At 38.4% G+C, this 13,399-nt stretch overlaps 2 protein-coding genes across 4 annotated transcripts; both read right to left on the reverse strand.

Moving 5' to 3' along the window:
* Window positions 1-2,504: 2,504 nt before the first annotated feature.
* Window positions 2,505-4,925, reverse strand: rabif (RAB interacting factor). The gene is made up of 3 exons (XM_020086359.2): window positions 4,787-4,925; window positions 4,261-4,413; window positions 2,505-2,930 (listed from the first exon to the last, which is right to left on the reverse strand). Exons 2-3 carry the CDS (start codon window positions 4,402-4,404, stop codon window positions 2,682-2,684), a joined length of 393 nt encoding a protein of 130 aa, XP_019941918.1. The 5' UTR covers window positions 4,405-4,413; window positions 4,787-4,925; the 3' UTR covers window positions 2,505-2,681.
* Window positions 4,926-6,176: 1,251 nt separating this feature from the next.
* adipor1a (adiponectin receptor 1a) lies at window positions 6,177-13,171 on the reverse strand. Of its 3 annotated transcripts, none has more exons than XM_020087063.2 (8): window positions 13,073-13,171; window positions 11,084-11,299; window positions 10,888-11,001; window positions 9,874-10,045; window positions 9,504-9,690; window positions 8,595-8,782; window positions 8,093-8,286; window positions 6,177-7,926 (listed from the first exon to the last, which is right to left on the reverse strand). In XM_020087063.2, the coding sequence occupies exons 2-8, from the start codon at window positions 11,228-11,230 to the stop codon at window positions 7,798-7,800; spliced, it is 1,131 nt and encodes a 376-aa protein (XP_019942622.1). In that variant the 5' UTR covers window positions 11,231-11,299; window positions 13,073-13,171; the 3' UTR covers window positions 6,177-7,797. The 3 variants fall into 3 exon arrangements, with proteins under 3 accessions (XP_019942622.1, XP_019942623.1, XP_069394529.1); XM_020087064.2 differs by having other exon boundaries at window positions 12,914-13,096; XM_069538428.1 differs by lacking the exon at window positions 13,073-13,171 and adding an exon at window positions 12,525-12,547.
* Window positions 13,172-13,399: the final 228 nt, after the last annotated feature.

The raw sequence follows: 13,399 nt of genomic DNA on the forward strand, positions 1-13,399 counted from the left end.
GCGTCTGACGGGACGTTGGGTGACACTAATCGAGCACACCCACCAGATCTCTACGCTGCGACCGGCACTTCGTTTTTAAATGGTCTAGAGGAGCTCGTTGATTGGTGGAGACTGAAGTCACGTGGTGAGAGTTGGACTGTTTATGTTTTCATAAGAAACATTTTTATTCGTTTACACTGAACCAGCCCCTGAAGGCATCACGCGTGAAGCAGGTTTATCGTCTATATAAAAATTAATGTTCATATTTTAAATGTTTTTTCTCGCAAAACCGCGCGTTTAATCATGTCGATGTGCATTACGTCACTTTCTAAATAGTGTTCCAACTATATACAACTACCATCATCACCTCATGGATGTTTTTCACCGCAGTCAAGTACTTTACATATAATAATTATAGTGAAGGCACTGAAGGATTATAATAAAATATCTTCGCCGTGTTTTGTGATTTCTGACAAATAATTGTCAAATTGATTTGACTTTGTTGAACTTTGTTGTTGTTGTTCTGTTGTATTTCTATTGTATTCAGAGAGAAGCCTGCACAAAGTCAAAGACGTCTGGAAATTTAGTAGACCTTTAAAGACTGTAAATGTCTGATTATATATTGTAAATGTGACTGGCTTACTGTGAGCTAGAGTTAACATTGAATGAATAATATATTATATAATAATATTCGACTGATTTACATTTCCCTGTTCTGTTTGTTGACAGCAAACTTGAACAGGTGAGTTTCACAGTTGGGAGAAAAATGTATTGCACACCTTTAAAGGTTTTTTAAGATTAGTCTTTATAAATCTCTGTATAACCACTTGCTTTCTGTCCAATTGTCTTTTGAATCAATATGGACATGATAATTCTGCACATCCTTTGCATAGCCAGCACATGATTAGCTCTATCCTTATATTTCCTCAATAATATCAACTTTTCTTAAGCACCAGCAATTAGATCTCACAAACTAGATACAATCCCTTGAAAAGATTTTTTTTTAAATGTGCATTTTGGTATAATTACAATTTTTTTTACCGCTCCTTTAAATATATTACAAAGATAACACTCGAGAAGTTTGATGGTTTGTTATTCTCTAAAACACACAAAGAGGAGCACACAGCTCCACCAACCTCACTCAGCTGACAACAGCACCACTGTCACTGCCTCGGTGTGGGTGGAGCTTTTCACAGCACAAAAAATAACAATGGACCAGATCGTACAGCAAATTCATCACAAAATACTATAAGGGTTATAAAGGGTTAGTTTACCCAATTTATGCCCCTCCTCCCACACACGTTCTCCCCTTGCTGTGTGGTTGATGTCGATCTTTAAACTGTTAACTGCTGTTCGTGCTCTTTATAGTTTATTGATAGTTTTCATCAAACATTATCTCCATTTCCTTATTATTATGGCCTGACCACACTACTGTCATCTGACACCTTTTTGAGGTTAACAGGTTAGATTTCATCAAATTCAATTTCAGTAAATAAAGTCTAGCTAAGCCCTAAATTCTGTGACTTTCATTTTCCTGCATGTCTGAATAGCAGACTACTGTTGCCTTTTGTACAATGAGCAATTTGTAGCAGGGTTTGCACTTGTTTCTTTCGGTACTTGAGAGTTGTAAGACTATGCATATTCTCCCAAAAACAAATTAAAAACTGAAAAAGTTCCCCTCACTAGTTAGAGGGCAAATAGCTCCTGTAGCCACAGCCTTCTAAACAAAAAGAAATGCAACAAACTGAATGTCAAGTGATGTCATTGTAAATTGTAACATGGAATCATCTCTCTGTTTCTTTAGAGCACATACACACTACCACAGACTGGACACAATGAGTAACTGTATAGGGCTTCGTCAAATTATTAGTTACAGAACTGAATAATCTGTTATAATAGTAGTTTCCAGGACCTGTGTCATCCTTGTTTTGTTAGATGCAAAGTCCAATATCCAAACATATATTAAATTAACAATGATTTTAAATAACAAACACTAACAAATCCTCATTATTTGCTTATTATTTACAAATCCTGATTAAAAGCTTCCTTTTTAATCTGTTAACAAACATTTATATGTGTAGATAACTAAACAGTCTGTCTGCTAATTTTAGACTGACAATAACAACAAGGTCACTAAAAGCAGCCTGACGACATTGTTACTTGGTTTAGAAACTGGCTGGTTCCAAAGCAGTGTGGCTTTTGTATGTATGGCGTGAATATGTATACTGTATATCTCATGTCTTTGTCTTTATGTAACTTTGCGTGTGAGAATGTATTTGCACCAATTTGCCTTACGGCTTGTTGTTTTATTCAGTGGTAGAGGATCTTCCCAGTTCATTTACAAGCAACAGTAATACACAACTATTCCACACATTATTGAGCACTAACTCTTGTAAACAGACTCCACACCGACATCTTAATTCCATCAACATGATTGATGACATAAGATTTTGACATGGGTTAAAAGACACTGAGAAAAAAACCCCTAACATATTCTGCAGGAAACAGCTGTAAGACGACATTAACACCTTTCCGAAAAATGATTTTATTCGAGCAGAATGTTCACATCGTTGTCGCTGTGTGAGTGTGTGTGATGGGTTACGTTGCTGGGAGTCAATTCTAAGTGTAAATCCACAAAAAGATGCATAGCCTGCCAACACATAACAAAAAAAAGTTCTTGTGGGATCATATCAGCATTTACACTACGCATGATTCACCCTTTCCACAGCGACGTAGAAACTTTTCTTGTCATCCAAACAGTGCCAGCCGATTGGTCCAATCTCACAATCTGCACAGATGAGATACTTAATTCTCCCAACGTCGTTGGTGAAGCCCACGTTCTCAAAAGTGTACATGTCGTCCACTAACCAGTGGGCAGTGAGAGTGTCCCCGTCCACCGAGCCATCTGTGGTACTGAGGCCACTCTTTTTCCGCATTGAGGGGAGGAACAGCTGGTGGCAGAAAACACAGCCTCTGTTAACATAAAAACACTCAACAGAACTCAAACACAGATGTTTGACGTGTATTTAAGTCTGATACAAATGTTTTATTTGCATATGATCAATAAAGAGAGAAAGAAATCTCCACTTCAAACCTCCACCTACGTTTAAGCTCTAAACTACCTTGCTCCACTACATAGGAGTTTTTAAAATGTTGTACCCTGTTGATCTCTCAGGTTAAAAGGAACCAGTCTTCTTCATGTTCCAACAAAGTCCAGTGAGACTGCACGTAACACATCTAAGTAACAGAACAGTTTGATTCTCTAATTTTAATACTGGCAATAAGAATGTTGTTTGTACAGTTTAGCATAAAGAAGGTGACTGGTGCTTTGACATTGTTGTATATATGTGTATGAATATGTTTATACATGTATGTCTTTGCATCTGAAATTTGTTTTGCTTCATATAGCAGCTCCATTTACAACATCGCAGGTAAAAAAATCAAGACAGGAAGCAAAAAATTCATGCATCAGACATAACATCGGTTTAAAAAAGTAAACACAAACATTTAACATTATAAAACTCAAGGCCCTTAAACGTACATTTGATCTGGGATTAAGTTCCATATTTAATTTTAGGATTGACTGGTGCACAAAGGAGTTTTGAAGTCTCAAGTTATTAAATTGTGGAACCTTGGATCTCAGGCTGGATGGTAACAATCTATATTCAGTGTTCAGGACATGATTGGGATTTTAGAAACAATGTTGTTAGCCAATCTTAGTATACTACTATGGTAGGCTGATTCATACATTTTGTCCAGAGGCTGGCCTACAATCTTTGTGCAGATTTTAATTTGGTTGAGCAGTTTTGAATACAAAGTAGTGGACCGACACTCGTGCCATGTACTATAACAGTACTGCAAAACATTCATACTCACCTAAAAAACAAAACAAGAATTTGTCTACTCGCCCAAGACAAGTTCAATGTGATCTTTTCATGATAATAGATGGTCACTCATGACATCAAGTGTTTATATGAAGAAACCTGCCTGATTTTAACGTGGATAATAACTTAATGAGAGTCAGAGCCAAAAACAATCTCTTCTGTTTCACTGTTAATCTGAAGCATGATCATCGCTGATCATCGGTGCACACCAGGGTTGTGTGAGTCGCTTGACAGGGACACTACGACTGTATCATCAGAATACATGTTAGGTAAGAAGAAGAGCTGAACTCACACAACATTGGTCGCGATGGGAGATGAAAGCGTTTTATTCACCTGAACAAATCGGACAGTGTTCCTGAGAGAAGAGGCATCGCAAAGCCTGTGTGTTACATCATACCTCTTTCTCTGCAAACACAGCCATCCCGGGACACAGCACTTTAGATCCGCAGCGCTGACACAGCACTGACTTGCTGTTCTTACCCTCCTCAGACACCAGGTCGGACCGGTCCGTGCTGTCCTTGGACTGTGTCGTGTCGTCCATCACTGAGCCCTGACAAACAGGAAAGCACAGTGATGGTGACGATGAACGAGAGGAGACTCGACCCACCGGCGTGTGTATACAGTCTGTGGTTTGACCCGAGAGACAGCGACTGATGCAGTCAGATGAGGAGCACAGACAGGGCGGGCATCGAACCCTTAAAGTGCGGAAGTAAACTTAGAAATATGACCTTCATTATTCTTTAAGTTTCGGTTTAACTTCATTAGCTATTAGCCTGACAGTAGCTGTGAACGCAAGCCCCGCCCCTGTCATTTATGCTAACATCAATGCTAACACTGCTTCCTGCTATTATACAATCAATGGCTCCTTTGTACAAACATACACATTAGTTATAGACAATTGAGAAGATCCAAACACGACCTACTTATTTGTTGAAGTAAAACCAGGCGGTGGCAACAACAAAACAATCGTACGGTGGAGAGGTTTACTCAAGCTAATCTAGCATACTAGCTGCTTCAGAAATGTACCAGCCACTTAATGTTCTCGTCCAGAAACACTTGACTGTACTTTGGTTCCGGGTTAAACATACTCGAGAATCTTAGATGGAAATGTTTTATCTATACTTTATATTCTATAATCTTTCGAAAGAAAATAAAGAAATAGGTGTAAAGTCAAAGTATATATATATAATATATTATATATATATGCAATATATATATATATATATATATATATATATATATATATATATATATATATATATATATATAACACCTATTTCTTTATTTTCTTATATATATATATATATATATGTGTGTAAAAGTAGTTTCAGTTCTGTTGGATGGTTCAAAATGTAGGAGTGAATCATATTTTATGAACTGTTCTTCCTTTGTGTCTGAAAAAAAAATCTCCAAAGTTATAAACAGTAACAGCTCAGAAATAAAAGCTTTAAAATGTACATTTCCCTCTAAAATAGAGTGTAGAAGAGTAGAATTACAAAGTAGTATAAAAATGAAGTAAGAATAATACATAAGAAGAGGACGAACAATACAATGTAAAATTATACGTAGAAACTTTCTACCAAAGGGATTACTTGTCTGGTTTACAGTGGGATACCACATGACATATTCCTGACCTTAAAAAATACAGCACAGAGCAGCAGTGTCAGAGTTCTTCCCATGTGCCAAACAATTAGAAACTGTATTAGGACAAACTAAGTTCAATTAGTCACTTTCAGCAAGCCTAAATCGAATCTGCTTCAATCTGTATTTTGCTGAAATCCTCATTGTACAAAGCCCATATATTCAGAGGTTTTAGAAATGAGGAATTAAGGGAAAAAATTTGATCAATTGTATCATCATCAATTACAATCACTTGATTTTGAAGCAGACCTACATTGAGTTAAGGACTGAATCCACTTTTATAATCTGAAAAATGATATTGACGGCTCTAATAATATCTGATTTATACTGATGATCAGGCATTTTGACACAACTATGTCATATTTTCTATGTTTGTCACCAGCTGGGACCACAACCACACATCCTTCCTGCCACTGCAGAGGCAAATGGTGCATGATTGGGAAATGATGAGGAGCTGTTGTTTAGCTAAGATTTATATGCTTCAAACATAATAACTCGATGAGGTCATTAAACTGGTTGACGAATCCTGTTGTCTTCATAGTTGCTCGCTGTTCATGTGACATTTTAAATTCAAATGTCAAGGTCTTACGTTTCTAAAAAAAAGGGCAAGTAAAAATCTCATCAGCTACTTGTTTCACAGGAACCTTTGAATACAAATCACAGACAACTGGACACCATGTGGAAAAAAATTTATTACAATAATTTTCCAAGATTACCATTAATAAATATTTATGTTTACATTTCAGTGAAATGTATGATTTATCACTTTCTACACAGGACAAAACACAAAGTCAAGAATACACGTTGTTTTAGTCTTTGTAATAAAGCTTGAATAAGTTGATCTAGAAAAAGGAGTCTTAAACAGCAGTTGATACAACCTATCAATGGAGTTGTACGTTCAATGATGATTTGATTGTATATTTATGGCAAGGAAAACATGAAAAGTCAACATCTGGAAATCCTTGAAGCTCCCTTGACAGTTAAGATAGGCCATTTCATTTAAAAACATTTCCGTTGGCCTAAGGCACAGGAATACTAAAAGTTATATCAATCATACATAACACGTTTTAAACCCCATATAGGGATTTAAAGTTTAGAATTTCATGGTATACACCAAGGTGCATTTGATATTTACACCTCTCATCTGAAATCTAGCACAAAAGAAAAATACCTAACCCGACCAAAAAGGAAAGAAAAGAAAAAAAAAAGACAGATCCAGATCTGTACATTGTGCGAAGCCCAGGAACTATCACTCCAGAAATGAACCAATATTATGTTTTCAGATTGAAAAACTATGGTTTGTCATGTTTTTATTCATATCAGCATTTTATATGATTTGTTTGGGAATTTTTTTCAATTCAAATGACTCAACAAATGCAAAACAACATTTATGCATTTCAGTATAAAAGTCAAGGAAGCTAATCACCAAAGGAATCATTTTGCTCCAAATCAGACTAACATTATCCCTTGTGTTACTCAGACTTCTCACATATGGGATCTGATCTATATACTGTATATTATTTTTATAATAATGTATTTTATTTTATTTCAGTGGGTTTTTAGAGTAGTGACTGGGCTTTCAGAGTACATTTTGTTTTATTGTAGAGTGGTTTATGGGTGGGCTTGTGGTGGTCCCACAGGTTTTAAGGGAAAGCTGTACAGTTTACGTCAGCACAGAATATCTGGTGACATTCATATACACTATATGTGCATACTTTCATCCTCCTAAAACAAATGTGTGTGTGTGTGTGTGTGTGTGTGTTTGTGTGTAAGCCCTGAAGCACCTAAATGGTCCTGCTCTACAAGATACACCTGGCTGAAAAGTGCTCTAACCTGCACATAAACTGGAAGGGACAAAAAGGGAGAAGTTTATAGTTGGTGCTCTATGCTACAGCAAAAAGTATACTCTCTATATCCCTTGCACAATGGTAACAGACTATGGAGAAGGTGGGCTACTAGAGAGTTTCTAATAATTGACCAAAAAGTTACAGTAATGTGTGATTTTGGTTAAAGTCCTCTTGCAGACTTTAAATTTCAACATTATTGTAGAAGTAGTGTCGATGTTTCCCCCTATATTTCATTGGCTGGTTAATGCAACTTTATTGAAGCAAAAAGGAGCCAAACCAGAACGATAACTAAAACCCAAACCGGATGTTAGCAAATCAGAAGTACAAGGAGCAACAAGTGACTATACTCAATTCCAGCAGCATTTTAAGTGTGTGCGTGTTTGAGTGTGTGTTGTTTGTGGGGCTATAAAGAAAGTATGAGTGAGTCACAGTCACACACAGGGCTCTCAGAGTAGAGAGTCATCTGTGCATCCTCCCTCAAGGCCGTAGCGAAACTCTTGCAGGTTGGAAACTCCATAGAAATGAATGAATGCAGCTGCCACGACCAGAACATGAAAAATCTGATGAGAGTGAAACTAGGGGACAGAGAGGGAAAGAAACATACATGCAATATTAAGATTCTATACAATGTGCCTCCTACATCAAACAAAAACAACATCCTAAGTATGTATCTTAAGGTATTTGTGTAACTAATCGCCTGAATCTAAAAAGGTCTTTTATACAAACATATCAAATACTTACCCAAATGTCACACTTGCCAGGGAAGTAGCGTTCAGGGATCCTAGCTGCATACAGACCGGCACCGGTTATGTACATGGCACCCATCAGGTAGAACCAACCCATCTGGCCGACTGTGGTGGCCTTAACAAAACCCTCCTCGATGGTGAAGTGCATGGTGGGTACAATGCCGCTTAGTCCCAGACCCATGAACACACCTAAGAGAAGCATGGACTTTAGTTTCTTGGTGTCATAAAAAAACGTCTATATTTCTAAACATTTAAACACAGAAAGGATTATTTTGATACAATTATTTTAGACATGCAAACAAAGTCATGTAAACCACACGTTATCAATCTAAACCTACTCGTTGGTTTGCTCTGCATGAAAACAATCACAACTGCTCAGGAAAGCAAACCCTGTGACAGATGTGTGGTGAAACCATAAAACACGAACTTAACAGCAGCAGAAAATGAAAGGAAACGACATCTTTAAAAAGTGATTATTATCCTCTAGTGGTGAGCACCTGCTCTCGTAGGTCTGTGACGAGGTGTAGAGAAGCGGTCCCACTGGGCCACTATGATGGCAGCAATGCCGAGGACACATACAATGGTGAGGTAGATAAGTCGAGGCTGAGGGGAACAGTAGAACGAGTAGTACAGCCAGGGCACGAAGGAGCCCATGATCAGGAGGGCGATGCCCGAGTAGTCAAGTCTGAGGAAATGAGAACAAAAACACAACAGCTGCTAAGTGTTTGGCTGGATCACAGCTGGATGCAGATAAAGCAAAGGTTTTCCCATGTTTTTAATTATGTACATTTCTGACTATCTAAATTTGCACATATACTTAAATGTTCATGAAGGATGAATTGCACAAGGACATAATACCATACAGTTATTATAAGTATTTTTAAGGTTTTAGTTTGTTCAATCATATATGATTATTCAGCCAAAATGAACTTGATGATCCTCAGAAAACAAGTTGCAGCTTCAACCACAGATCGGATTTTTTTTTTTACGTTTTCATACTTTCACAGTATTTATACAACACCTGGATTTGCGCTATATTCAAAAAAGACATGGAAATCTTTCTACAAAAAAGGATTTCCATGTCTTTACTACAATATGGGACATTTAAGGAAAAGGTCACCATTACACTGTATGAGTGAGAAACTGTAACAGATGTATGGGATGTGGGAGGAGAGAAAACACCTCACTTAGAATAAAGATACTGTGAATTCCTGAAATAATTTTAATTCACTGAGACAGGTTACTGTACCATCATATTAGTTTTGGCTTTGAATAATGACTGTGGGCTTATACCTTGTGAATTACACTGAACTGCAGGTTCAATATGATAAGAACCCACCCACTTCAAGAGCAGTGAGTCTAAAATAATACTTCCTTTTAGACAGTTTGACAGTTTGAGGTCTTACTTGGAGAAGGTGCGAGACACTTTCTCAGAGTGGCAGTAGACGGTATGAAAAAGCCAGGAGAAGCTGAGGCAGAGCACAGCTCCCAGGAAGAACATCCCAAACACCACCTTCTCTTGCAGCGGGGCCATAAAATACATGTTGGGCCGCAGCATAGTTAACGTGCCCAGACAAATGAATAAGATCAGCCCTGAGGGAGAAAACAGATCGGTTTCACTGACAGTCAACAAGAGAAGAGTCCAAGACTTTTCCAGATTCAAATTTTAATCAAACCAACATGTCGAATTGTTAACTACATCAGAATATGCTGCTTGAAAGCTAAACTCAGTAATGTAGTAAAGCTATGTGCACTGGGTGCAGCTTTTGTTCTCACCTAACAGGTGAGTCCAGATGTTTCCTGTCTCAGTGTGAATTCTGAAGATACTTCCAAAACAGGCTCGGAAGGAGGGCATTGGGGGTCGATGTCCATGCAAGAGGTAATCGTTGTCTTTCAGCCATTCTGGCAGGACATGAAAGGGGATGACCCTCCAGCGCCCCTCCCAAACCTGAAAAGTAACAACAGCCTTTTACTCACAGACATGCAAATTCAAAGTCACTGCACATTTAAAAAGTGAACCACTGAGAATTGTTATAAAGATGAGAGTAAAACAGATATAGATTGTATATTATGCTATGGGAAGTTCTTAAACATGTATCATCTCCACCAAGGAGGTTATATTTTCATTGCTAAGACTGATATTTAAGAGTGTATGGATTTGGTGAATTTAAATGTGGTTTCATTAGGGAACTGTTGGGCCTTGGTGGAGGTATACGCCCTTCTGATAAATCCTGTGTCTGATGTGGAATATAAAATCATGCTAAACTCACATATGACTCAGTCAAACTACACAAAGCACTCTTTGGTAACTCCCTGGTTGTTGCCGTTCACCCAAGTCTGCAACTGAACGCCCATTTACCTCGCCGCTAAACCACAGAGCTGTACACCTGTAAACCTACGAGCTGAGCAGAGGGTTGAGTGTCTGCTTGTTCAAAATGGCTGCTGCAATATTTATGCTGCTTCAACCTAAGAATGTGGTTTCTTACCTAGTGACATCTACAACGCAGCAGGTTTATAACAAAGTAAAAAGCCAAGTTATTATAGAACACCTACTTTTGTTTTTTTATATGAAAGCTCAGAAGTATTTAATTTCTCTAAAGCCCAGGTTGAAAGCAAGAAAACCAGATTGGCTAACGTGTTGTCCTGTTCACACCAACCTCAACCCCAGGTCACAGTGTCTGTATAAACCTTTGACTATCATTGTGGGAAAGTAAAACCTGGACTAGTGCTATAATCCAAATCGATACTGCTACAAATTCAACATTTATTCTGTTTAATAGACACTGGTACCTTGTGTACAAACTCCTCCATCTTCTCCATGGCGTGGTGAGCCTGAAGTGGTAAAGTCATGACCTCTCCCACCTCATCATCCTCCTGTTCCTCATCAGCAAGCATCGCAGCTCCCTTCAAAAGAGACCACGAGAGAAAATTGAAGCCACCGAGCAGAAAAGTTTCTCTGGGTGTGTTCTCAAACTGCTTAACGTACCTCTGGGTGGGTGCCTTTAGATGCTGCATGTCGCCCCCCTCCTTCCTCCAGCAGTGGCCCCAGCTCCATCAGCTCCACATCTGGGACATTGCAGTCCTCAGAGATCCGGCACTCTGCATCACTTGCAGACCCGTTTCGGCCTGACATAGGGAGACTGCCTGATGATCCACTCACAATCTCTGTATTCGGCTTCAGACGGTATACTTCAATTTACTCCTGAGCAAGAAGCACAGTCAACCGTCATCAGTACTCAGTTTCTCTCAATATACTCTGCACTGCACAAAACAGTAAATATAGACAGGAGTCCAAGAAAAAAACAAGCTTGGATGTCTGGATATTGATGTAAACTAGACTGGACTATCAGACTGCTTTTTCTATTATAAGAGCGAGACAGAACCTGAGCGGAGGTATGCACTCTACTGAACAACATTCTAGTACTATGACTGAATTTTTAGTGACAAGTTTACAAAATAAATTCTTTACTCTCTTAACATTAAACCCTCTCTTAATGTTATCTTTTGTTCGTTGAAACATAAACATGTCTATCTAGAAAAATACTGAGAGCTGCTTTAACCTGAATCTAGAAGATCACTACTTTACCACTGATTACTAACAGCCATTAAATTATTCCTTAGCATTTACTGGTACCACATTCTCATCCAATGTTATTTACAAAGACTTAATAACCTGTAATTGGTTTTATTATTGTTGATAAATTGTTAATTTAAACTTTACAGACCAGATTCAATAACAACAACTTTCTGGCATGATGGTGTCCTCCTCCAGCATTAATGTTTGCTGGAATTAAAAAATGGTGACCTTTTCTCTCTTTCTGATAAGCTGCAACAAATGTCACTAAACCATTAATACAGAGTAATATGTTTGTCAATTTGTAAGAGGCCATCTGCAAAATGTAACCATATTTAACAATGAACATATCATTAACAAGGGTTAACACAATAAGTCAAAGTGGGGAAAGGACGGTGTCTCAGTGGAGACATATAACATCCCCTATACGGTGTGTACAAGCTGCTACCATCAGGCAGACAGTATATGGTGCCATCCATTGAAAACCAAATGACAGTACTGAACCTCAGTGTGAGATAATTCTGCACTTTACTATAGTATAATGAATTGGTCTGTGATTTGGTTGAGTTTCTTCATGGTGGTGGATGGTGTCATTGTTGTCATATAGGTGTTTGTCTGTCTGATGTATGCTGTATGGCACATGATGAATTCCCTAAGGACCACTATCTATCTATCTATCAAATTATAAATTGATCAATTTTGCTAATAATCTGGTTTGAAATTGTAAAACTTGACAAGCTAAAAGTAGTTCGTTTATAACTGATGTGACATTAGTAAGTGATTTATTAACCCGCAACAGAGCCATTCATTATAAAGGTAATAAACCCTATATAGGTTGACGGTGCTCATTAACCTCAGTCCTGATGTAAAATGGCTGGTGGAAGTGTCCTGGTCTCATTAAAACATCACGCTCACAACAAAAGAAAGACAGAAGCGGCTGCACTTCTTGAAACGAATCCTCTCGATGAAAGTTCCCGGCGGTGCCTCCAGACAGTCCTGGCACAAAGCAGACACACGATCCAGCGCGGAGGCTGACAACACAAACAAAACCTGCCACACGGATGTCGACCCGCAGCGTCGCGTGGAACACGGAGAAATAAAAGGCAAACAGCCGCAACACACGGTTCGATCCACGATGCAAATACGTGTTCACGACAAGGAGCTGGATTCACACGAAGCAAACACCAAACACACACAATGCATCTGTGAGTCAGCTGTCCACCGAGCGCCTGCTAGCGTTACCTCTTAGCTAGCGCCGAGCAGCGGCGACGATCTCCTGTGAATTCACCTGAACCGACACCGATTTATTTTCTCTACGACGACAACTTATCGCTGATGTTGTAAAACCTGCTGTCCCGACATCTGCTGCAATCGTGTCAACGAGAGGAGAAGAGTTGTTACCTGACGAGGTGGCGTTCAGACCAGGAAGGTGAATTATTTATCTACATGCGAAACACAATCCTTTCCGGAAGTCGAGAGCTCTTCCGTAAACCTAATCCCACTTCTTTTCAAAATAAAAGCAAATGGTAACGTCTGCAAAACATGAAAACATCTTTGTTTTGTTTTCTTTCAAATTCGTTTTATTTTTACGGTAATTGAAAGTATTTGAAAAGCTTTTCCGACATTGTCGAAAAGGAATGAATGAATGCTTTAAAATTAAACGTAATTCAACTATATTGTTGATGATGGTGATTATTGTCATTAATAATAATACTAATATCATCATGT

Source organism: Paralichthys olivaceus, chromosome 2, assembly GCF_024713975.1.
Source record: "Paralichthys olivaceus isolate ysfri-2021 chromosome 2, ASM2471397v2, whole genome shotgun sequence".
Lineage (NCBI taxonomy): Eukaryota > Metazoa > Chordata > Actinopteri > Pleuronectiformes > Paralichthyidae > Paralichthys > Paralichthys olivaceus.

Bases quoted from the DNA above. Each gene is read 5' to 3' on its own strand.
- rabif (XM_020086359.2), bottom strand. From the start codon at position 4,404: ATGGACGACACGACACAGTCCAAGGACAGCACGGACCGGTCCGACCTG. The intron at 2,931-4,260 runs GTATGATGTAAC...TTCTGCCACCAG, and splicing joins CTGTGTTTGCAGAGAAAGAG to CTGTTCCTCCCCTCAATGCG.
- adipor1a (XM_020087063.2), bottom strand. From the start codon at position 11,230: ATGTCAGGCCGAAACGGGTCTGCAAGTGATGCAGAGTGCCGGATCTCT. The intron at 11,002-11,083 runs GTACGTTAAGCA...TCTCTTTTGAAG, and splicing joins CTAAAGGCACCCACCCAGAG to GGAGCTGCGATGCTTGCTGA. The intron at 9,691-9,873 runs GTGAGAACAAAA...TTTCTCCCTCAG, and splicing joins CATCTGGACTCACCTGTTAG to GGCTGATCTTATTCATTTGT.